Genomic DNA, 22,778 nt, shown 5'->3' with positions numbered 1-22,778 from the left:
GCGATTTCGAGCAGCGAGGGTGACAGGGGGTTCCTCCCGAAACTGTGTTTGGCAGGTATCAAAGTGAATCGACAGACAAGTGAGAATGGCGCGACCCCTTATCGCGAAGAGACCCCTTGTTTCACGACGTATAATAAAAGTCGCGCCCGGAAATTTCATATTTATCTTATCCCTTCCCTCAGTCGCAACAAAAATTGTCCTCCATTCTTACGCGACCCTCATATTCCTTGATGAGCTCTCAAGAACACAGAATTCCGAGATACACCCGCTATTACGGGAGAATTACACGGAAATCGCATCGACGAGACAGAGACACGTTAGTGTGCACATTAGTGTGAGCTCTTGCTATCCTCCCGTTCGTTCGGCGAGTGAACCTGAGGCCCTGCAACGTGTCTCGAAACGTATTTTGGTTTGCATTGCGAAACGCGTGCCCGATTATACATTTCGCCGTCTCTCTTTTTATTTATTTTTTTTTTTCTTTCGCGGGCACGTCAGTCAGTTTCTCTATAGCAAAAAAGGTTTCCAACAAGGCACAAGACGTGGTTGCAACGTACAGTCAATCGAACGTTCGTATACAATCAGTAATGTGACAGACAAAGGGCCGATTGCACACCGCCTCTCAGGGGATCCTGTGACCAATTCGAAGTCGATCTTTCCTTCCCACAACAATGTGCCATCTCTTCAACACCATACATATGTACATATACATGGTGTTGAAGATGCGATAGAATTTTGAGTCAAAACAATAGACGATTATTTGTGTGCAGGTCTAAATCCAACATCCTCGATCGCTAGCAAGACAAACTTTGGAGATATATCCCCCTTTCTCTTTCGTTTCAAGGAGAGACCGACTCCTAAATTGGATCCGTGGATCAATTGGAGGGCGACGGCAAACCCGGGACACCCTGCATAATACGTATGTATATAGACGTAACATGACAGTCAACGACATTGAGAAAAATCAGCGAGGTGCGACTTTGGTTTAGCACATATCCACTGTCCAGCGCGACGCACGTGATAGTATGCACATATATATATATATATATACACGTGCGCAAAGACACGAGATTTATATATATATATGCATATATATACATATACATATATATATATATATATATATATATGTATTGTATATATATGCACGTAATACAGATACAAGACAGAGAAGTGCAAATCTTACGGCATCATATACACGTGACGTTAATATATTCAGTACACAATATGTGAAGACTATACAGACTGTAGGCCTTGTTGATGATTACTTGTATATTGCACTCACCATATTATAATCATCTATTTTGCTGATAGAGCGGAGAAAGATGTTGACCTTCACATTTGTCGGGCCATCTAACATCGTCGACCGGGGAACAGAACAAAAGAAATCGATTAATTAAATCGGTCGCCGTGAACCGAAAATCGCTTGCTTTATTTTCTTTCTTTCTTTCATTTTTTTTTTTGCTTTTGTCAATTCGCTTTCGCTTTCATTTGATTGACTCTGTAATAAATACGATTTGCGGTGTGAGAGTAGAGGGGAGATCATCGATGAGTGACAGGGTGGGGGGCAGGGTTGGGAGATGATCGAGAGACCGAGTGTGACAAGATGATTTTTTTTTTTTCGATTCTCGAACGCATAATGGATCCAAGTGTCGCTTTCGGAATGATACTTCCTTCCACAGCTAGTGGACGAAAGATGGGATATTATCACGTACTTCTGTGCCCCTGCATGCCGATAAGATCATGATAAAATCCTCGTTACGTATTTCGAAACTCTCATCATTGGATCAAATTAGGAAAACCGATAGTATTTTCCTAATGTATAACAGATATTCGTTCCGCGGAATCGTTTTTTTTTCTTTTTTTACAAATGACACACTCGAAACCGCTTCATTCGAAAATTAATTTTTAATCAATTTATGAAACACTCCTCCGGCCCTTTTCATTATCTTACCGCGGGGCACAGGACGCACATAGTGATATCTCGTTATTACGCGATTCAATATGTGACATGTAAAAAGCGTATATAAAAGAGCTTGGAGATGAGCTTTGGATATATGTATGCCAGAGAGAGATCGTGTGCGAGATCGATATATAAAATTTTAAATAAACGCGCTACGACATTTAAATGGCACATGGGGTGTGATGCGATGGAGCGAGCTATAGGTATATTAACTGCAGCGATTTAACGAGCTTGCGTATTTTTCTTTTTTTTTTTTTCTTTTCGCAGCACGATATTAGTCCAATTTAATGTCCCGCGCAAGTTATACTTATGCGAACCATCTACGGTCGAAAAAAAAGGACTTGTCTCTCGCAAAAGCTAGCTGCACCCGGATCAATTCGGACTTGCGGATGATGATAATAATATCCTGCGTATATGCGGTCTGTTACGAGAGCATCGTACCGCAAAGAAGGGATAATATTCAACGCTAAAAGCGACGATTATATTGATCCGCGCGCTCCGCCAACTGTAAATAATCCCCGTAAGAATATAAGTAAGGAGAGAACAGAATCGATATGCGGGATATATTTTACGCGTTGCCATACACGAATGTGCAAAATGCCTGAGCTGTCGCTTTGTTGTGTCTAATCTCACACAGTATGGCGAGAGATAAACGCGCCGGTTGGCTGAATCTTAAAAGAAGGCGGGCGACGGAATACCCCAAATATTTCGTCGAAGAAAATATATGCATACATAAGCGAAATAAGGTATAAAAGGGAATAAAATTCGGAGTAAGAGAGCGACGTTTCATGCGAGAAAAAAATGTGAGGGAAGATGACTCTTTGTATTCGAAATAATAAAAAAAAAAAAGAACCTTGAAAGTTCTATATTCGTTGAGTCGCGCAGACATTCGGGGAAGAAATGCGTTGTAGTGCGGATTTTTAGGGTGATGTGATCGACAGCCTCGTTCGTCCCCGCCCTCCGTAATTCGGATTCGACCAGATGTCTCTCTCTCTCTCTCTTTCGAGGGTCGACCTTTAATTATAAGGCAGAAGGGTCGGATTGAAGGCCAGATTGTCGCGACTTTGCACCTCTTTCGCTGCTCTCTCGGACGAGATACGTCATCGTCATCGTCGTCCTCATCGGCACGGGGACCATCTAAGAGAGAGGATCCTAGAATCCCATTGCCATGCTCACGTTTTTTTTATTTTTTTTTTTCGTCTTTTTGCGATGAAACAATCGGTAGTTCGACGGCTTGGTTTCGCCGAAGAGCGAATTGGTGCGTTTTACGCGAATTATATCGTCTTGTTTTAGTTAGAGAACTCGGAACTCTCCATCTGCAACTTGTCCTCCGATCGCGCAAAATTCTAAAACGACGTCATTGTTCGTGCCTGTCAACAGAATACCACTCTCGCGCTACATAATGGAAAAAAGTACTTTGCGAGATAATATATTTCATCGGGCGCGATTGAGAGAGTGATTTAATCAATATTACGAAGACTACAATAGGCGAAAATGTCGGCAGAGTTTTTGCTTTTTGCATTTTCGCATACATTGCGTAAACGTAAAATATATAAGTTGTATTTTCACATCGCCTGTCTGTATCTATTATAGAGATTTATCATGCCTTGTGTGTGTGTGTGTGTGTGTGTAATGTATGTATGTCTCTTAATCTGCAGCTTAACATTGTTTAACTTGGCACAATTTGTTCAAAAGCTTTATACTTTTGATGAAGAACACGCGAAACATTTTATTTTTCTCACTGGTGAATTACACAAAATGTTCGTCGTTCTACGTTCCAAGATGTTGGAATAATGTCCATCAATGAGGAAAGACAGAAAAGTTCGATAATTAAAAAGTCAAAGGGAAAAAAATATGAAGCAAACACGTGAATCAAATGTGGATGGAAATGCTCTGTACGAGTGTGCGTGTATATGTGTGTAAAAAAGATGGACGTATTCCCGTGAAAAAGAAAGAACGTATATCGATTTAACGGAACGTCCGTTAAATCTTTGACAACCCCTGAAATACAATTCTTTCCGCTCCGTCGACGTCCGCTAAACATCGATTGTTGAAACATCGCGCATTCGGATTTTAAACGAACCGTTAAAAAGTCGCGAACCATCATCAATTTAACGTTCATTAAAGTTTATTTCAGAAATACGCATCGCCGCTTCATCAATCTCGTACTCAAAGCAAAAATCTCTCAACTCGCATCGCAAAAATTCACGCGATTTAAAATATCTCGTCGTTCCAGGCTCATATTGCTGTATATATTTCCGCCCCTGTCGTAAATGGAAGATAATAATTCAGGAATCAGATGTTTATATGCGTCCTGATTTTTGTAATAAATTGCTCTCGAAACGATCGCGAAATAATAACAATATACCGCCCAAAGTACGCTTTCGGCCCCCGTCCTTATTGAACGACGGACAGATCAGGAAATGTTTTGTGTCGCTAATCGGCGCATTGCAGTTGCATTAAACGCTCCGTAATCTAATAAGCGGACCTCGGATATTGCCGCTCTAGCGAGGCTTACGAGGGCCTCTCTCTCTCTCTCTCTCTCTCTCTCTCTCTCTCTCTCTCTCTCTCTCTCTCTCTCTCTCTCTCTCACACACACACACTCTCTCTCTCTCTCTCTCTCTCTCTCTCTCTCTCTCTCTCTCTCTCTCTCTCTCTCTCTCTCTCTCTCTCTCTCTCTCTCTCTCTCTTTCTCTCTCTCTCCCTCGTGCGACAATCGCGGATTTGTCGGAGAGCTCTGCATTTCGCACGAATTCGAGCGTGCGACGGGGAAACGAATCAATCTTCCATCCGATCCAACTTTTCTCTCTCCTAGAATCTGATTAATGATATACGGAACCTATTCTTCTCCAAAAGATTTCCTTTTCTTTCTTACATTAAGAAAATATATATATATATATATAATAATAAAAAATATAAAAAATATGTATATTGTATATCGAGCATTCCATGTCACGTGAACCACCTATATAAAAAAATCGACCCCTACACTAAAACCTAGAAGTTATAGCAGAATGTTTTGCAGTTTAAAGATGGCGTCTCAAAAAAGTTTAAACTTTCAGTCCACCGCTTTGAATTTTATAATTTTGATCTCACATTTGTAATCAGAGACTCTAAGAACCTTTTATAAGTCGTTGCTTCCTCAAAGATGTGACACGATTGAGTTATTCCATTTTGTGCGATTTCAGTCCGTCATACTGAATCGGCTATTTCTGAATTTTGAAAATCTGAGCCCTGATTTGATATCAACGACCAAAAACCCTTTGAATTATATGCAATTTATGCAAAGTCTCAGACCCTTCGTCCTTCCTGTTACTATAGGGTTAAGCACATATTTCGAGGTAGAATGAGGCGTCATCTTTAAATCGTAAGATAACATTCTGTAACTCCTAGGTTTTAGTGTAGAGATGTTAAGGCTCCTGGGTGCTCACCGCGGCCATATTGGAATCGTGACGTCAGAGGCGAGAAAACACACGCTATTTTTTTTAGATGCCATTTCTAAATAAAAACATATTTGCATAAAATAACACTTAAGATCTCTTTAATACACTTCTAAAAAACGCCGAAAATTATTCTTTTCCCTCGACAGTCAATCAACAACCCTAAAATGATCGAGATATCAGACTTTGACATGCGGAATGACTGCGCATGTGCAAAGACTAGAAGGATTGGGCCTCATTACATTTTACAGCTGTTGATTGATTATAAAGGGAAAAGGATAGTTTTCGGCGTTTTTTAGAAGTGTATTAAAGAGATCTTAAGTGTTATTTTATGCAAATATGTTTTTATTTAGAAATATGGCATCTAAAAAAAAATAGCGTGTATTTTCTCGCCTCTGACGTCACGATTCCGACATGGTCGGCAAGGTACCAGGAGCCTTAAGGATAAAATTTAGCTGTTAAAAATGAAAAAGAAGATCGTTTTTTTGCAATAAAAGTGGAACTCACTTTACATGGAATGCTATTTTTTTTCTGAGAGCTCTAAGTGCATATAATTTTTTAAAACTTTAAATTATAATTTACCACACGCAAAATTAAATAGTATAAGAAAGGAGATGCAGTATGCTACTTTAAAGTCTCATTAGAGAATCAAGTTAATGTCCCTGCTGATACGCGTAACTAATTAAATACACTTAAAATGGAATGCAATAAGCTTCCAAGAATAATTTTGCTGTTGCTTACGATGGTTACGATAAACAACTGTGTCGCAAAGTTCTATATTTCCTCGCAATAACATCGAAGGAGCCAATTATAGCGCAGAGATGTAAGCACATAAATATTTATGACACAATGGTTGAGATAACAAAATGTATCGTAAGAGCGCACCGGGTATATTTTGATCCCATTCATCAGATATTTTTTCAGTAGCACAATTACATTGATTTTTGTGTGATTTCTTGTTATCTCAACAATTATCATAAACAGTTGCGCGCTTACATTTGTGTACTCTGGTGCTAATTAACCTTTTCTTATTATGATGTTATATTAAAGAGTCTCTCTATTTCATTTTCTCCAACCAATATCTCTCTTTCTCTCTTTTTCTATCTCTCCCGTATATTTTTATCATATTATCTCGTATCTAATATCTATTCCTCAGCCATATATGCCGCGCGATAAGTGACAAGAACATCGACGCCGATCAAGTGGGCTTCACGAGGGGCAACATTCAAGTACCACTGATGAGAAAAGGGCCAATTAACTGGAAAGATATAAATCGCAGATCGCGATTAAGCCTAACGACGCGCGATGAAGAAAAAGCTACCCGCAGATTAGCGATCGAATCGATAGCGCGATTGGAATTTTGGTCATCTTGAGCTCTCACAGCAATATAAATATATGCAGTATCGTCATGTACGAAGCGCGTGTGTATTTTAGAGGATCGAACTAATGGAACTGCTATCCTCAATAATGCATACGCCAAGTATCGACCACTGAATAAATTACTCAAACGGCAGTTACACGAGAGAGAGACAGACAGAGAGAGAGAGAGAGAGAGAGAGAGAGAGAGAGAGAGAGAGAGAGAGAGAGAGAGAGAGAGAGGGGGGGGGACTCGGTGGTGTCTGATAAATCCTTAAGCGTCATCATCTTTTCTCGCACTTAGCGTGTGAATATTTGAATAGCGGTCTGTAACGTTGGTTAATCACGGGGGATCGATCGGTAAACGAACAAGCGACTCAAAGTGGAACCCGGCTTGAAACGCGCGCGTTGGTAATTGCAACTCTATAACGAGAAAACCGCGACAAAGTCGCCTTTCACGTCGTCGTAGTCGTAGTCGTCGCTCCCACGTATAATTGATTGGTACCAGGCCTGTCTAATTACGCTGCCTCCTCCTCCTCCTCCTTCTCTAACGACGACTACGACGACGACGATGTACGTACGTCATCATCGTCGTCGTCGTCGTCGTCGTCGTCGCAATTGGCAATTCGCGGTTAATCCCGCTGTTGCCGCGACAGCACAATGTCGCGCCACCGTTTCCGCCGAAAGACGCGCTCTTGTTCTCGGTAATCCTCCAGTTATTTTCCGTCAGATGAAGGTATTCGCGCACGTCACGGTTTACGAAATTATTCTAAGGGTATATACTGACTTGTGACGTCGCTTGTGCTTATACAGGGTGTAACTGGAAAAAAAAAAAAAAAAAAAAAACATATATGGAGCACATCATCAGATTCTCTGGCCAATTTGGAGATGATTTTTCCATCAATAATTGAAAAAGAAAGGCTTCTCGCAAACTAAACTTTGTAGAGTTAAAATATTGACAAAACTACTTCTTCTACTAAGGTAATTTCAGGTACACTGAGAGAATTTTCTCTTAGAATTTACTCTAAAAATCATGGTAATCGTGGAACAGTATGGTATGGAAAGAATTTTATGAGAATTTTTTTATTAATATTTATCATAATAAAAATAATAATATCCATCAAAATAAAATATAAAACATGGTTGATTAATTTTACTAAACTGCACAGCAAAATTAATTAAAATTAATTATTGTGCCACGATTACCATGATTTTCAGGGTGAATTCTAAAAGAAAATACTCTCTGTGTAGAATTTACTTAGCTTATAGTTAGTTTATTGCAAAGATATATGATGACAAAAATTGGGAACATGCAAAAAATGATGATCGTCTCCAAATTGACCAGAGAATCTGATGGTGTGCTTTATACATATTCAGTTACACCCTGTATAGACTGCGAGAGAACAGAAGCGCGAGGCTATATATATTTTTTTTAAAGAAAAAAATAGGTGCGACAAAATTTCGTTTCACGTTGAAAATTCCGACTTTTTAATCTCCTTTCGTTCACCTTTTCACTCTCTCTTCTGATACGCAGCGAAGGAAAGTCTGTATCCTACGTACATACATACATATATAGGTATATGTACACCTACTCTCTACGATGTAGTACACACGTTAACGTTAATCTACATGATGTCCGTTAACGAAGAGAGAGAAATGAGAAATGTGTGTTGAATGTAAATCTTGTGGCTCGCGCGAGCAATGAGCAGCTCTTGAAAATTTGATCCTCGCAATTAAATCGCGATTGCATTAGCCGTTGATTCGCGCTAGTGATTACGCTCTGCCGACGTGAATTGCGCTTTCGCCTTTTCCCCGCAACGATTACAAGAAAGCTTTTTCGAGCCGAGAGATCGTTTCCCCCTCGTTGCCAGCGAAGGTAAATACATCGCACGAGGTGTTTCATTTTCATATAGATGGGCTTAACAGGTACAGCATACAGAGATATACGTTTTCTGTGTGTTAGCAATAAGAAAAAAAGTCATTATCAAGAATGAGAGATAAAAAAGGTTGCACACTACCGCAGAGTTTTGTATATAGCAGCACGAGAAATGCCTTAGCGAGTGTGTTGGTTATCGCACGGTGCAGTAAAAGATCAATGAGTAAATCAGTACATCGGTATCCGATAATGTATGTATGTACACGTGTATATGTGTGTGTCATTATAATATTGCAAAAAAGAGAAAGAGAGCAGGAAGAAAAGAAATGTGTGTGTGTGTGTGTGTGTGTGTGTGTGTGGAAGTAAATAAATGGTAGATAAGAGAGAGAGAAAGAGAAAGAAAGAGAGAGAAAAGAGGAGAAAGATAGAAAGAACGCGCCAATAAACGTATGTAAATGTGTCATATATGTGTGTGTCTGCTGTATTGCGAGGCAGCGTGTGTATGTATATAGATATATATATACTTGGCGTTAAAGACCCAACGCGAATAAACATAATCGGAACAAGTCAAAAAGAGACGAAACTCCATCAAATCATCTACCACACAACAGCGGGTGAGCGATACTATATACTCTAATGGAATCTCGTAATTACGCACAGCACGACGCTAAGTAAGAAAGATCGAATGGATACGAATATTCGTCTGGGGAAAGTTGAGATTGCGCCAGAATGAGAAAAACAAAATTCGAATCAATCTGATAGATATAAAAATAAAATATGATAAAATAATTCTGTTTTCCTCCATAAAAAACATTAAAACGGAAATTTTCACGCAAGGTTGCTCCAATCAGCTGTTCACACACTCTGCAATCTTTAAATTCTTTAAGGCTCCTGCATACTCACTGCAGCCATCTTGAATTGATGACGTCAGAAGCGAGAAAATATACCATGAAAATTCTTGCGACTTACGGTAAAATAAAAATGTTTTTCAATAAAATAGGGTTTGTAACCGATAGAACCGACTTGTAAAATATACCGAAAACTCTCCTTTTATTTGGGTAAGCAATAAATAACATTGTATATGTCGAATTGAATTGAGCCTAATCAAGGACGAAAACCCGCTGTTTGACAGGTATCGAAATGAAATAAATATTTGCTTTTACATATTAAATTATAACAAAATGAGAGTCTTCGGTATATTTTAACACTATAACAATTATTTTAAAAATAGAAACACTGCACTAAAATGATAAATGACGCTGTAAGTCGCAAGAATAATTTACGTCATTTTCACGCTTTATAGTTTATAGTTTTGCCAAATGTGGCGCTGTCGTACAAATTTTACGGACTTGGCAATCGAGTATGCAGGAGCCTTAAAAATAATAGGTCTAAAAATACGATTTACACATGTGGCGCAGAATTTGTGTCTGTAGAATTTAGTTAGTCGAGTTAGTATCGCATTCCATTATCATCTCCCTTCATTCTCGTGCGATCTGAATTTTGCTCGAAAGTGCCTCCTCTCGCCAGCCATGCGTTTAGTATCGCGTTTAATATCGACGGAGGCGAAGGCGGGAGAGTGTGGGAGCGTCGTGCTATTCGTAAGTCCCAGCTCATTCATAGACAGATACAGAATAGATACTTGCTTAACGTAGAGAGAGAGAACATGACGGTAGAGGTGAGAAGTTACAAAAGAGCCACGAGAGCGGGCCTCGAGATACGCAACGGGTGTTTTGCTTGGTGTTTAGCACGGAGGAGGAGAAGAGAGACACAGAGAAGTAGAGAGATTGAAAATGTGTGTGTCGTTTCTATACATCGTGAGATCAAAAAGGGCATTAAGGAGGATACTATACAGCGACTTAATGATAAACAAGTAAATTAACGTGTGTGTGTGTGTTTATGTCACGCACAAGTGTCTCCCATCGCTATCGGTGGATATAGAACCAGTTTCACCGATTATCTTACTTAATCGACCGATTAAGTTTAAAAATTGCCAATTGCAAAACTTAGAACTGATCAACTTTATCCACATTTGTAATAAGATGTCTGTGCAGTTGGCAATTCTTAAATTTAATCAGCCAATTAAGTTGACAGGAGATGGTGAAACTGGCTCTACCGAGAAAGTAAGAAATAAGAAGTAATCCCCGAAATTTTCCACCTTCTCGAGTTTCCATCGAAAAATTTCAATATCATAATTTTGCGTCATTACTTTACCGTCTCTTCATTTTTCTAGTGACTCGCCCAAAAAAGTCGATCCCAAATTCGTCAAAGACGAGGTCCATTGTCGAGTTATCAGTGGACAGCGACGGGATCCTCGTGCGTCGTGTCTTTGTATGTGATCGTTATACATCCCCGCAGCGCACGAGGCATCCGAAGAACGCACTCACGCACGCATTCGTGTGTTCTGACGTGCGCGTTTGTGCGCCGACGTGCGTTACGTCGATGTACAGTTTGCACAGAGAGAGCTTCCTTAGGTAGGTAATATATGCGCTGATACATATGGTATAGTATAACGTAGTAACACCCAGCATTATAGGTATGTATGCATGTATGTACTAGTGTGTGTGTATACGATAGACAAAAAAGGAGGCACATGTGTGTGTCTGTGATCACGTTGGGGCGTTGCATTCTTTTTTTTTCTTTTTTTTTTTCAACTTACCATGGTAACGTCATCTATTTTTGAGATACTTCGAACAAATATGTTGACGCGGACAACCGCGGGCCCATCTAACATGGCAAACAGAACAAACAAAATTAATCAATCGCTGAGCAGCAGTCAGATACATCGAGAGATAGAGATGTGTGCGTGTGTGTGGTATGATGAGAGAAATTTTAGTCCCTTTCAACCACCTGCGCGACATTTGACGATGATGTTGTGAGATGTGCTTAATGTTAGCTTATATATTCGAGACTCGTCTTACTAGTGTGCTTTCGAAATTTATATAGATATATATTATTTATTTATTTATTATTTTTCATTCAGAAGAGTTCATTTATCCGTCCCATCTTCCGTAACTTTTGCGTCGCTTCCACCTCGTTTCCTTCTCTCTCTTTTTTTTTTTTTTCTTTCGACTTATTCGTCGCATCTCCTTGCTCCGATCGAACGAATCGGCTTTAACACCCGTTTTCCCCAGTGCGCTTATCGTCGTTAAAACGTAAACGTCGCTGATACAGCGAAAACGTTTTTCGCCGTGATTTTCAAACGCGCCAATAAACCTTGCCCTAAGTGGAAAGCATATACTGTTTTAGTAACCGTTTCACGCTCGATAATTCGCGCTTCTCACATAATTCACATGTATTTCCAGCAGAAATAATAAAGAAATTGGCTTATAAAGGTTCCTTTTCGCTTTTAATTTCTCCGTCGTTAAAAACGTCGGCATTAACCCCCAAAGTGAAGTACAGAGCTCTTTCATTACGTTAGGGAAAAAAAATTCACAGCGGGATTCCTAGATCTCTCGATAGATCGATCTCTCTCGGTCTTTTTTCTTCCATTTCCTCGCTTTTCGCCGCCCTAACTTGATTTATCGGATTTTTACGCAGGGGACACGAAAATCGGTCACCGTCGTCGTCATCGTCGTCGGAAGAATCGCCGGGCGCGGAAATAATGTATGACGCACAGGAACGCGCGAGCGTTATTCCGTGGAATTTGCGGAATATCGGTCGCGCGATACCGCGAAACGAATTCTCTCTCTCTCTCTCTCTCTCCCTCTCTCCCTCTCTCTCTCTCTGTCTCTCTGGTGCTCTCCCTTGTTTACTCGCGCAGGAGGAATCGACGCGCTGTCCGTTGATAGGGGTAGATGGGGACGGTTGGGGTAGGTAGATAGGTAATAACCGGCGCGTCTCTCTCGTGCGAGGATAATCGATACAAGCGGGACGACGCGAATCACGAGATACGGATCAACGGAAGTTAAATAAATTGCGCGCGCGACGCGGCACAATCGAGCGGTTAAAATATCAAGGATCGGATAAGCGGAAACGCGATGAAAAATCGATGACAGCCGCCATCGTCGTCGTCGTCGTCGTCGTCGTCGTCGTCGTCGCCGGGACACATCTGACGACGCATCTGTCTCACGTCAATGTCGAATTAATAACCGATCTCTGGATCGGATCTGCTTCAACTTTGCGATCCGACAGCGGATGATATACTCACACTGTATATATGTGTGTATGTGAGTGTACCGATTTATCTTGCAAAAATTCCCCAAAGGGTAAAAACCTCGCGAAACTTCGGAAATACAGAGCAAAATTGAGAGATGCAAAAACCGATGAAAATATTCATGCCGCGGGGGAGCGTCGAAACTTCGTTTGCCCGGCCGGCGCGCGAATTTCGATCATCATCGTTCTTCTTTCGCGAAAATCCCACCCCGAGAACGCGAAAAAATAGAAAATGGCGCGCTGCGCAGATTTACGAATAAAAAATGAAGGAAAAAAAAAGATATTCGCATGGGAGATTTTTCTTTGCTCGGAACCTAGAATCTAGTGTCCGACCGAAACTAGATTTTGATGCCGAAACCAAAACTTTTTTCTAATTAAGTTTAGTAAATATTGATATGATCAAAAATACAAATGATAAATCAAAATCATTGTTTAAAATTTCGTTTCCAGAATCCAGATATGCTAGGGCTTAGATTACACTAGTTTACAAAAAATATTTTGTTTCATTATTTCCAAACAATGTGTTTCTTATAGATTTTTGAATGCTGAAAACGATGTCAAAGCCAATTTTTGTCAGTTGGCTTTTTTGCGATATTTAAGATTTTTTTTGTAAAATCGGTTATCGGGAAATTCTGATTGGATATCATGAATGTATTGCTCATTCCCTATAAAATGAATTTTTTTATTTCGATATTTATTTTTTTTAGCCATGTTATTAAAAATTAAAATTGACAACTACTTCTCATACGAGATGTTCCTGAAAAAGTAGTTCCTAACTTTAATTTTTCATAACGTGACTAAAAAGTAAGATATCGAAATAAAAAAATGCACTTTATAATAATATATTCGTATAGGTTTATATTAGTTATCATCGCGATGAACGTAGTTTCGGCGGCAGCCGAAAGTTCGGCCATTTTTTGGCCGAAACTGGCCGTAACCGAAACCGAATCTTTGGTCGGACACTACTAAAATCCCACCCCTGTCTCCTGCACTCGCGCGAGATATTATCGAGCGAAATTTCCATGTCGCCGTCAGCATGGTCAGATTAGTTGTTGAAGCGAGACACGACACACCTTGGTTATCCTTTCAACGTTAATTACACAAAAAAAATTAATATAGACACACGTGTAAAGTCAAGCGGTGGGATTCCGGAGCTTCGCAAGGAGTTTGGAAAGTGTATTAATTAACTCTAAGGGACGGCGAGAACTCGACGACGCATCGACAACGCATCAACGCGTTAAACGCCTTCGCATCAATCGCCAAGTTGCGCGACATTCGACGCTGTTAGAAACCGATGCCAGGCGTCATATGGCGCACGTGGACGTTATATATACAACACACGCAGATGGAGAGTCGGAGTAACACGCGATCCCTGTTTAAGCGGATACACATCGACATCGCTCGTCGACGATCGATCCATCTCTCGCGCGAGCGAAGAAGAATGTCTTTTCCATTAGTTATTTCGAGAAAGCGATCAAGCTAGCTCTATGATAAATATATATAGAAATCATATGATATCTCTCGGAAGCTGTTCTCGTTTAGGAAAGGTCTGAAATTGACGCGCGTCAATTATAGAGACGGGGATTAATAAAATCCGGCCGCTTATATTATGCGCCTTCTTCATCTTCTCTCGGGGTGATCGATCGAAACTAATTTCACGGTGATCGGATTGCGTCTTACTCCAATCGGAACCCCTGTACGTAGTCGGCGAAACAGCCCGGCGGGCTTCGCTATCGACAGCTATCGGAAGAGCGATTAGCAGCTCGCGTCATTATCAGCGTTTAGCCGCGCGCTTGAACGTCAACGCGCGTGCGCGCGCACGCTTCTCGCGTTTGCGTTACGTCATCGTCTTAATCTGTCCGCAGCAGCATGAACGAGCCAGCCGTATCGTCCTGAGCCATACAGAGTGTTTGCGTACCATTCCGCCCTACATGAACCAGGACAAGACGTCGGACACGCGGGGTGCTCGTCGGGGAAGTCCGGGTCTCTCTCGTTATTGTCGATATATCGCGCGCCGACCCACTTCAACTATTTTTAAATCCCCGAATCATCTCCCGCCACGTGGAACGGGAAACGTGCTCCTCTATCCGGAACGTAAAAAAGAGGTTTCGAATTTGAAATCCCTCGCGGGACAAAAACGCTTGTTAAAAAAAATGCTCCTATTGACAAAGTGGTTGATATTATCTATTCATGAGATCGATGCATAAATAATAACTTTTTACGCGGATAATGACTTGTTTCTCTTTCTGAATATCCGAAATGACTCAATCTTGCTAATGATACTGAAAATTATACGCAATTTCCTATAAATAATTCGAAAATTAGTTATTAATGAGATTGAATCACATTTGAGATACTTGTTATCCGCGTGGGAAATTACTTATAATTCGACCCTGTTATTATATATAAAATATCTGAATTGTAATTGTATAAAATAGAAAAGAGAATAAATAATTTGTACACTTTTATATATATACATGTAATACATATCGATTAGTTGCAGAGATTTCTATCAAACTCGTCAATTTCATAAATTTTCCTTTGGTTATCATCCCCAGGCGGTATCAATACTTGCGTTGCTCGATAACTAATAAGTTTCGCGAAGAGTCCGGTAGAGATTAAACGGTGCCCTCCAAGTTTCGATAATAAATTCTCTTGTAAAAAGCAACTGGCAAAAAAAAGATCGATTCGCTTGTATGTACATACATACATACACAGAGAGAATTTTCTCTTAGAATTTACCCTAAAAATCATGGTAATCTCGCGACAATTTGGTATGGAAAGAATTTTATGAGAATTTCTCTGATTACTATTTATCACAATAAAATATAAAATATGTTTGATTAATTTTACTAAAAGTATAGTAAAATTTATTAAAAGTATGGTAAAATTAATCAAATATATTTTAAAATTCTTTTTATACCATATTGTCTCAATAACATCATTTTCAGGGATCTAATTTCTAAGAGAAAATTCTCTCTGTGTATTTTGACAGTCGGCAACCTGCTGCTCTTTGCAGTTTAGATTTAAAATCTCATCATTTATCTGATATGCGACATTATTTGCAAATTTTTATAGCAAACAATCGGTCGGTCTTCGGCGTACATAATATAATAAAAAAATTTGTTTATCGAATAAATTAATTCTTAGAAGAATATATAGCCGCGAACAAAGTAACGTTCGCTCTCCTCGAATGATTCCGTCATGGAAATTGAAGCCTCGCAGACCGATCGATCGTCCCCTGGTGAAATCGCTCTTTGATCTGGCGAGAGCGGTGCGTTTTACACGAGAGGAACTCGAACACACGAAGAGAGGCCTCCCTGAGCAAGGTAAGCCTAGCACGTTCCTCTCTCTTTCTCTCTCTCTCTCTCTCTCTCTCTCTCTCTCTCTCTCTCTCTCTCTCTCTCTCTCTCTCTCTCTCTCTCTCTCTCTCTCTCTCTCTCTCTCTCGTATAGAGAGAGTGTCGGATCGCGTCCGATGTAACTTCTCGACGTGCACTTTCGGTGGCCGAGCGGATGGCGACGGTACGGTGGTATATATACGTGTAATCTCGTTACCCAGGTGAAACACAAGTTTCGCTCCGCGGTCTCTCGACACAAAGTGCAACGGGCCGGCCGATCGTCCCTCCGCGAAATCGCGTTGAGCGTCCATTGCGAGCATTGCGTCGAAGGAAACGTGTTTTCAAAGTTTTTTCTTTTTTTTTTTTTTTTTTCTTTCGCCCTGACTGTGAGCCTGACATAAAAGCCTGACAGACGTGCCTTGAGTCTCGACGTCCTGTGTGTATATAGCCTTTCACACATTCCTCAAGTGTCTCTCGAGAAGAGAACTTTCTCGGAAAGAAAGCGCGTGTCGTCTCGGGGATTCCGCGTTACACTCGGAACTCACAATAACGCTCCGTTCCGCAATGACGAGAAATAAGATTACCTTTGGGGCAGGAAGAAGACGGAGGGGGAGAGAGAGAGAAAATCCTTCTTCTCTCCCGTTAGTAATTACGTTACTCGGAGATCGAGGCACGTAGCGGTCGGAGAGGATTAATAGCGGCCGCGTTATGAGCGAACCCCGAAATAGAGAGCGATATCATCCCCGTCGTGTGTTGTGTTATATGTATATATATATATGTATTATATTATATATTATATACACGTATATATAATATATATACGTCGCCGCGCGAGGTCCGAGTGTAATTGCACCCCTCGAATTTCTCCGTCCGCGCGGCTCGGGTTAGGTGTGTCGCTCTTTCTCATATCCGGCCGCCTCCACGTCATCGTCCGTCCGATGGTCCGTCCCCAGTACCCAATGCGACGTAACTAACATACGCAAATAAGCTGGAATGCCACATGCCTGCGTCTATATGCTATAGAGTGCTAGAGTTTCTGGGCTGGATTTTCTCGGGCGCTTTGGTCAAAGGTGACGGTGGATGATGCGGTGGTCGTGATTGTGTAGACGTGGTGTTCTTCTCCCACGGGAGGAGGAGGAGGAGGTTGCTAGCTAGCAGAAGGCGGCTAGCAACGCGAGGATGGCGAGGAGGCCAGGGGAGGAGAACTGTGGCCCGAGGGCCGGAGTGCAAAAGAGCGCGGGTGTGTTAAGGAGGGCAAGATGCTTTGCTGACCGGTACTCTGCTACGTTGCTGCTCCCTACTACGTTGCGTGTGTTGTTGCTAACGCTTTTGCCGACCTGTCTGGTCTCTCCGAGGAAGTATCGAGCTCGTCGCCGCCTCCGGTTGCTGTTGGATTCTCTTTCTCTCTCTCTCTCTTTCGCTCTCTGAGATCTCTCGCGTTCTCTCCCTCTCTCTCTTTCTCTCACACACACACACTCTGTTCGATTATACGAGACCAAGACCGCCTAAACCTACTTTTGCGCCTACTGCGTTTTTGCAAAGTGACAGAGACAAAATAAAAAAGGGGAAAAAAGGGGCGGGGGGGAATAGAGCGGGGGGTTAACCGCGTCTCGACAAGAGAAGAAACGGCGAGTTGCGGCCGGTTGCGGTTTTTCAAAAGGCTTGGCTTGATTAGCGTATATATATACTTACCATCTTGATGTCACTAATTGTCGCAATGCTTCGCACAAACAGGTTTACCCGGACAATGGCCGGCCCATCTAAGGGCAAAAACAATACAGCTCCCTTTTAGTGAGTCAGCATTTCTGGTGGCTTACATACTCTACTGGAATGTGCCCGATATTATCGTTTTTTTTTTTTTTACCGCGTTCTCGGCTATTATTTAAAAGCGATCCCGTCGAGTCACAGGGTCGATTAGAAAGGGAAAATTATGTATGTATAGGCGCGGAATAATCAAAGTGAGCGAGCAAGTGTGTTTCGGCCCGTTATGTCGTCGAACTCGGTGTTGAGATTCGGGTCGCGGGCTTATTTGTCGCGATCGAAGGATGATTATTCTCGAAGGAGAACTTTACCTCGATTTTCCTCGTCAACCGACTCCGGACATTAACACGGGAATCACGTATTTAGGGGAGGGAAAAAGGGAGAGGGACGTCTCCTCAAGAATTTGAGATACGAAAAATCTGTCGAGTCATGAAAAGAGATTGACGCACAAAGTATTATGAAAAGGAAGGGGGAAAAAAAAAAGAGACTAGAAACCATTTATCGCGAAAAGTTGGAACAGCGCCGTCGAGGAAAATTGTGTAAAAGTCCTGTTTCGTTTAATTTAAACGCGATAACAAATTGCGGGATCGTGACTCACGTGAATTACATACCTGAATCGTTCTCGCGTGAGGATTTAATCTGAAGCAATATACGTATAAGCCTTAACGTCTCTCGAATAAGAATTGTTTTTCCATGACAGAGTGCCCGGTGAAAGGTGCGGGGTGCGCATATACCGTGATACGTGTATTTGTGTCATCTAATAGCATCGAATAATCTAATTATCAAATCGAATTTAATTGTGCAGGACGCACACATTGTCAAAAGCGTGTGTGAAAAGAATATCTAAGTAAAAGACTCGAATGTGCAGAGAACGAGATATAGTTCGGTGAGTTCGCGGAGCGTTAAAGCCCTCTTCCGGTTATTTCGCGCCAGTCTCTCAACTCGTGTGTGCGCTCGCTCGAGATAATTTTGCGTGTCAAGCGTTGGTATACGCGTGCGTATGTCGTGTCGTGGCAAAGGTGCTCGTTGCAAAGGGCGAAGGTCGTCGCGAAGCGCGATAATTATCGTCGATGCGCCTGACTTAACTCTCTGCGACGCACAATATGTGTGTGTATGGCTGCGTCTGCCTCTTCCCATCAGGCCAGGCCAGGACTCTCTGCCTCGGGTCGTCTATATGTATATGATAACGTCGTCGTCGTCGTCGTCGTCGTCGTCGTCGTCGTCGTCGACGACGTTTCTCCTCGTCTCCCCGCGGACGTTTTGGCGTGACGGGTGTCCAACGCGAAATCCGGTCGCGGCCTGCCAAATCCGGCCGCGGATGAATCCCATAACTGCATCGGATGGCACATGCCGATCGCGAGCCAGGGACACCAGCCAAATCAATGCTGCGTGTATGTCTGTGCGTTTCTCTCGCTCGCTCTCTCTCTCTCTCTCTCTCTCACTCTCTCTCACTCTATGATCCTTCCTCTCTCTGTTTCTCGATATCGTATCCACACGCGGATCTCTTTCCGTTACGTGTGTGTGTATGTGTCAACACCTGCTCCGACAGACGTTCTCTCACGCTTCGCCCGCTTAACTTTCGATCGCAGAACGACGATCGAGCCGTAATGTAAACACGAGTGTAAATATGTACATTGCACGTACGTATATCAATCTCGACAGATTTTATTTTGATTCGGTTAATATTTGCTGCGTGTTGCCACTTGTCTCTTCTTATTCGTCTGTTCAGAAGGCACTCGCTGTCTCGTCACTCTTTATTATAGAAGCAGGCTAATATTCATATGCAATTCCGAAAATAAAATTAAGTATAAATAAAAATATTAGTATTTCGATGTAAAAGAGATAACAGTATCGAGATTTTTTTTTTTTTCTATAAAAAAAAATTATTTATACGCGCGTGTGTGTGTTATATTTATTTTTAATTTAGCGCTAGCAAACATGCTAAAATTTTCCTCAATTTTCCGTTCTGTAAAGCTTTAATTGGCAAATAACACATATACAAGTAAAACGCGCAATTTTACGCGAAAGTTTTCATTTAATTACCAAGTAATATGGCCGTCTCTGATGGCTCGTTTAGAGCGATTCAATCTTTATTTATTATTTTTACCTCCGATGCAAAATTTTATTCGCGCCCGAGAATATTTGTCTGTTTCCTTGACATTTATTCATATAATATATATATATATATATATATATATATATATATTTCCATATATATTTATAATTGCATGACTGGCGTATCTAGATCAAACTTTATATAGATTTGATTGAAAAGACGAATTCCTTCCATCATTCGGAGCGAGTTTAACCGTGCAACAGACTAGCGTGATTAATTACCTGGTGTAGTTTATAATATTCGGCACTGGAATATCTGCAGTTCCACGCAGAGCTCGCACGCTCGTATATCTTCTCTTCTTCTATATATGCCAGTTATGAATCTTCCTCAAGTCACTTACGCTCGTTACATCGTATACAATACAGTTGGTATTCGGTCCAGGTTTTGCTTTGCACACAGACGGAAGACGAGAGACTCGCGCGTAAGATTGTAGTTAACGTGCCAACCACAAAGGACGTGTACGTGTAATTGTAATGTTCTCCCTAATGCAGCGGCCCGCCATTGTCTTCATCCCAGACTCGATTTTATCTTAAACTAGAGACGACAACTAGCGGTGTAATAACAATATTTTCATACACTATACTTTAATTTCCGTAAGACGAGCCGAGGAGAAATATTACCATTTTCGTACAATCGCGAAAACATGTCGGGGACAAGCTATGTACGAAGAGCGATATATATTCTCGCGATCTATTTGAGAAAGGGGATCGAGTTTCGTGTATGTACAAAGTACAGCAGTTAGCAAACACACGTGCATTTAATACATTATGCAACGAGACTTATCGCGATCAAAGTTTCCTTTTTTTTTTTTTTTTTTTTTAGATTAAAAACAAAATGTGTTTAATACAGATGTCTTAAACTAAAAGTAGGTATATAAAATGTCCCCGCGTGTATTTTAAAAAAAATATATTAAAATATTGAGAGAGAAAAAAGGGCGAATAAAAAAATTTGTTCGATCCAATCGAGGTTCGAGTTTAATTAAAGAATTACGTGTAGCAGATGTGTAAAACCTTGAGTCACTTTGTATACGTCTTTCCCGAAAGAAGATTGAGCGTTGCTTATTTCTTTCTCGGGAGAAGTTCGTCCAAGTCGCGAGATTAATTATTACCCTCGCGCGATTAGGAGACCAGGAGAGTATGTAAAATGCCTCTGCGTGTAATTTTTCTTTTCTTACTTGCCGGCACATGATCAATCGTGAGCAGTTATCCGCCCCCTAATGCAATAGCTCGAGCCGGATATCTCGCGAGAGAAGGTCTAAGTAACGCAAGACATTGGGCGAAAGATTGAACGACAACAGTTCATCAAGATTGTAATATAAATCAACGACGCCGACGGACACACAATGCGAAGCAAAATAGTGTGTTTGATCGATATTGGCGCCATTCATTACACCGTTACATACACTGTAACGTGTTACAGGTAATTGTAGTCCGAGCGCAAATACAGATCCGCAGACCCATAAATTACAGATCTATCATTGCCCAGCGCTCCCAAAGATTCATGGAAACGCATAATTTTCGACCTACCTAATTTCCGTCCCTTTAGATATACCTTTAGATAAAAACGTCGTATATACATATACCTGACATTAACATTTTCTTGCTCCAGTATCCAGTTTCCGGATCTGGAAAGTTCATCAGCCGCAGATACGATTTTTTTTTCACTAATCTGAGCAGAGCACCATTAACAGGTTATTAATTTATGATGTATAATATCCTACGTCGTGAATACATAATAATATACCTATATTATACGAGTGTATATTAAAAAAAAGAAAATTGTAGAGAAAAGATTTGCATACATATAGACATGTTATAAAATTTTCAATTCGTCATTCTCATCAAATATCGAATATGAGAGAGCGAGAATATTGATGAAAAGATATTCTCCCTCTCGTCTCGATCGATCGAAAGAGGATGGACGATCGAGAGATGTGACGCCGGACTTGAATGCGTCATCACCTACGCGGCGTTTACCATCCCCCATGATCGATTAACTCCGCGTCGCGCGACGTCATCGGCGATAAACGGGCCGTTGATTACGGACGGGGCGAAATTACGAATGCGCGATCGATCGAGGGGTGCAATAATCGACTATCTCCGAATTACTGCCCGGAGAGGCAAATCAGAACGGCTCCTCTCTCTCTACTCGGCAGCAGCGACGTATCGTAATATCCTCTCCGTGGCGTTAATCTCGTTGCGTGCAATCTTGACGGCACCTTCTTTCTTTCTTTTTCTCTTTTTTTTTTTTTTTGCCGTTCAAGCCGGCCAAGTGGCGGCCGAGCACGAAGCGCCATGAATTTCTACCCTTCCCGGCCGGGCAAAAACTCACCCTCGGCGGCGCGCATTCACGGCTAATACTCGGACGATAAAATTAACGAGCGTCGCGTTTATCAAGGCACGCGATCCGATGTTTAAAGCGTCGCCGCTCTGTTCGAAATATATATATATATATAATATATTCATATATGTATATAAATATATAATGTGTGTACATATATATATATATATATATATATATATATATATATTCGAACAGTCGCGACATGCAAAAATGCCTTTAAAGACTCGCGTGGGACGGGTGATTAAAAACACTTTATTACCGCGCGACACGTCTTTAAACAGAATGAAGAAATCGCACAAAGCGTACCCCTTCTCTCCTACAAGTTAACGCGATATATATATGTCCCATTTTAATTGATCGCCCCGAAAAACTTTTTTATTTTTGATCACAACAAAATATTTCAAACAAAAGTTGTTTGGTTTGAAGGGGACCAA

The 22,778-nt window shown here is 41.1% G+C and overlaps 1 protein-coding gene across 11 annotated transcripts in view; it reads right to left on the bottom strand.

The window, feature by feature from the left end:
- Gluclalpha (glycine receptor alpha 1) overlaps nucleotides 1-22,778 on the bottom strand; it is a 49,448-nt gene that overhangs the window by 18,248 nt on the left and 8,422 nt on the right. For 3 of the 11 annotated variants that reach the window (XM_083055282.1, XM_083055278.1, XM_083055275.1), the window contains exon 4: nucleotides 17,817-17,884. The exons of 5 other annotated variants lie outside the window; for them this stretch is intronic. In XM_083055282.1, coding sequence (XP_082911408.1) covers nucleotides 17,817-17,884 — 68 coding nt within the window. Of the gene's footprint in view, nucleotides 1-1,282; nucleotides 1,351-11,288; nucleotides 11,357-17,816; nucleotides 17,885-22,778 lie in introns of all 11 variants that reach the window. 3 more of the 11 variants (XM_083055277.1, XM_083055274.1, XM_083055276.1) reach the window with 2 other exon arrangements.

Source organism: Prenolepis imparis, unplaced genomic scaffold, assembly GCF_030444845.1.
Source record: "Prenolepis imparis isolate NDT839.2.m4 unplaced genomic scaffold, iyPreImpa1.0 SCAF_15, whole genome shotgun sequence".
Taxonomy (NCBI): Eukaryota; Metazoa; Arthropoda; class Insecta; order Hymenoptera; family Formicidae; genus Prenolepis; species Prenolepis imparis.
The sequence above is the reverse complement of the archived record's forward strand: the minus strand, read 5'-3'. Positions and strand labels throughout refer to the sequence as shown.